This window comes from Sinocyclocheilus rhinocerous, unplaced genomic scaffold (genome assembly GCF_001515625.1).
Source record: "Sinocyclocheilus rhinocerous isolate Xijiao unplaced genomic scaffold, SAMN03320098_v1.1 scaffold2570, whole genome shotgun sequence".
Lineage (NCBI taxonomy): Eukaryota > Metazoa > Chordata > Actinopteri > Cypriniformes > Cyprinidae > Sinocyclocheilus > Sinocyclocheilus rhinocerous.
The window spans coordinates 408,712-411,742 of NW_015629500.1; the positions used below are offsets into that span (position 1 = coordinate 408,712).

The following is a 3,031-nucleotide window of genomic DNA, read 5'->3' on the forward strand; positions in this document are numbered from 1 at the left end:
CTGTTCACCATTTTTATGTGAAACTAGTTTTTCCTCAGTAGAACTAGGGGTGCGTTTCCCAAAAGCAACTATGGTCGCAAGCTCTGTCGTTACCAATACAGTTCAATGGAACTTGCGACCATAGTTAGCAGCTTGAGACCATAGTTAGCCAACGATGCTTTTGGGAAACGCACCCCAGGGCCTTCACTCAAAGTCAAAACTTTTTTTTTTAAACGCTGTATGACATTCCCAGGGACAGGCTCTATTGATGGGGAAGTGTGGAAAATCAGGCGGATAGGGCCCTTGGACAGGAGGCGTTCCTCTGATTCTCCTCGCTCTGCTCTTTGAAGGGAACATCTGTGAGAATTCGACTTCTCTTTGAGAACATATATGTTATGAAGCTTAAAACTTAGAGCTCCACTTGTAGCATGACCGTCTGTATTCTACAGACAACCAAAGAATCCTAGAGCGTTTTGGCGGTTTTAGAAAATGTAGCTTTGGTTTGCAGAATCTTGACGTTTTAACTGAGTAAAGATTATTCCCCTTCCTTACTGGCAGAAAATTGCCACGTTGTGAAGACACGGCAAAGATTTCCACGGTGCTGCCTGTCTCAACATGGCGTGAAACTTGAAGAGAAAGGAATGAATAGTCAGAGCTAATTTCTCTACATCTCGACTGGTTATTTGAAACATTTTCCTTTTTACGGTTTTTCCATGGAACTCTCTATACATGTTCACCCCACACGACGAGCTTGTTTGTTAATTTCTATCTAAACTAATGCAAATAAAATATTAGATAATATGTAAGATAAAATATAAGATAATATGATTATAAGGGTTATAAGGATTATACATTTAGTTTGCAATTTCAAATAAAATAAATTAGACATGCAAGTGATGTGCAGAAAAGACAATTACTTATTACGCCCATATGCGGCCAAGTAATAACATTTTTATTATTTTATCGTGTATTTTCCTTCTGATTCTATAAATTAGAAGTCTCATGGTTTATAAAAGAGAGTAGCAACAAAGTCACTCTTAAGCTCTTTTTTGAGAACAAAAGCACAGCCAGGAAAGCAACTTCATGCTGATTGGGTGTCCAGCAGAAACTAAATGGATGCTCTTTTTGCACACCAATGATGTGAGCAGTGCATTGAGATGTTAAGTGAGTCTCTCTTTATAAAGCAGGATGCTAGGGAGAATTCCTTCACTCTAACACAAGGAAGCTGGATAATTCATCTGGGTATCTAAGCGCATCGAGCATTTGAGGACAATGGCTGCAGCATCAGACAGAGTGGTAACGGCGAAAACTCAGAGCGTTAAAAAGGTGATTAGAGTTATGAGTTAAATGAATTTTTGTAAACAAAAATCTAGAACGTCTTTATCATTCATAGCATGCATTCATTGTATTTTAAATAAAAGAAACGATTTTGTCTTTCAGGTGTCCAAACCACTGATGGAGAAGAAAAGAAGGGCACGTATCAATAAATGTTTGAATCAACTGAAAAGTCTCCTGGAGAGTGTCTGTTCGAACAATGTAAGAAATTTAAATGGACTTAATCTTCTATAATGGTTTACATTTATTCAAATTCTAACATCAACTATCTGTATCAAAAACTAACTGATCTGTTTTTATATTTGCAATTACTGCATTATTCAGATCCGCAAGCGAAAATTGGAAAAGGCTGACATTTTGGAGCTGACAGTTAAACATCTGATGCATCTGCAAAACACCAAAAGAGGTTTGCGTGCCATTCGCTTTAAAAGACTTATTATTCGTTACATTTATGGAAAACAGTAACTAAATGTTGATTTCTCTAAATGCAGGAATTCCCACAGTTTGTGACTCTGCTGAATATCACGCAGGGTACAGAAGCTGTCTGGCCACTGTCAGTCATTATCTTCTCGCATCGGACGCAGACAGAGATTCCCGCTCCATCATGCTGACACATCTTACTAGCGGTCCTAACCACGCCAGAGCTCCTGATTTCAGTACCGCGGAGAGCGACCCTGCACGGATCTCTGCACCAACATGTACACTTCGTCGATCACACAAAGTTCCGCTTAAAACAGACGCTCCTTATCCCAACTTGCAGCAAACTTCCGACAGATCTTATTGCTCTATGCCGAAGAGGATTGAGATTTGTGATGTGGACAAAATATCATTTAACGCACAGGCTGGGACCCATGGATCCAAGAAGCTCAAAACCACACACTTCAGTCTGAAAAATTCAAAGGTTGATGAGTGCTGCACTTTTTCTGAAGCCTTGAAACAGAATTATTGGCGGCCTTGGTAAATCTGAAGAATTTCACTGTTTTAACACTTAGACTTTAAAGTAGCTCTAATTTTGTTTCTTATGCACTGTATATGTAGATCCTATTTTTTCATAAATGATGACAAATGTTTATTTTAATAATAAAAAACTACGACATTGGATTGAATTTGCTTATTATGTAAACGGACATAAATTGTGACTAGATGTAGGCTAGATGTCAACTGCTGCGGAGATCGAATCAATGTATTTTACTTTGTAATGGAATGAAATATTTAGAATGCGCATGGTAATATTTATACGATCATTTTTTATGAAAAGTAATCTCTGTTTGAGACAGGCCTACCTCAAATTTATGCTGCTGACTCAACACGTAAAAAAGGCTGAATGTTGGCCACCATGCTTTCCAAGTCAAATCAAAGTGAAAAATCAGTGTTGGCTGAAAAAGTCGGTAAGACTTTATTTTAGGGTCTCTTAACTAGTTACTTATTAGCATGCATATTACTAGAATATTAGCCATTTATTAGTACTAATTAAGCACATATTAATGCCTTATTCTACATGACATTATTCTGCATCCCTAATCCTACCTAATACCTAAACTGAACAACTACCTTACTAATTATTAATAAGCAGCAAATTAGGAGTTTGAGGCAACCATGCTTTCCAAAATCCAACACCTCAAACTCACTGTAAAATCTATCACCAAACAAAATTATGCATTGTGATAAACATAGCTTAAGGTATTCGGTAAAAAAAAAAAAAAAAGTGTGTGTGTAT

General features: G+C 37.3%; 1 protein-coding gene across 1 annotated transcript; it reads left to right on the forward strand.

Moving 5' to 3' along the window:
* Window positions 1-1,219: 1,219 nt before the first annotated feature.
* On the forward strand, window positions 1,220-2,275 carry LOC107738929 (transcription factor HES-3-like). The gene is made up of 4 exons (XM_016550856.1): window positions 1,220-1,305; window positions 1,420-1,515; window positions 1,639-1,720; window positions 1,806-2,275. The coding sequence occupies exons 1-4, from the start codon at window positions 1,252-1,254 to the stop codon at window positions 2,273-2,275; spliced, it is 702 nt and encodes a 233-aa protein (XP_016406342.1). The 5' UTR covers window positions 1,220-1,251.
* The last annotated feature ends 756 nt before the right edge of the window (window positions 2,276-3,031 follow it).

Coding starts and splice junctions, on each gene's coding strand:
- LOC107738929 (XM_016550856.1), top strand. CDS start 1,252: ATGGCTGCAGCATCAGACAGAGTGGTAACGGCGAAAACTCAGAGCGTT. Junction 1,516..1,638: donor AGAGTGTCTGTTCGAACAAT/GTAAGAAATTTA, acceptor TGCATTATTCAG/ATCCGCAAGCGAAAATTGGA. Junction 1,721..1,805: donor TCTGCAAAACACCAAAAGAG/GTTTGCGTGCCA, acceptor CTCTAAATGCAG/GAATTCCCACAGTTTGTGAC.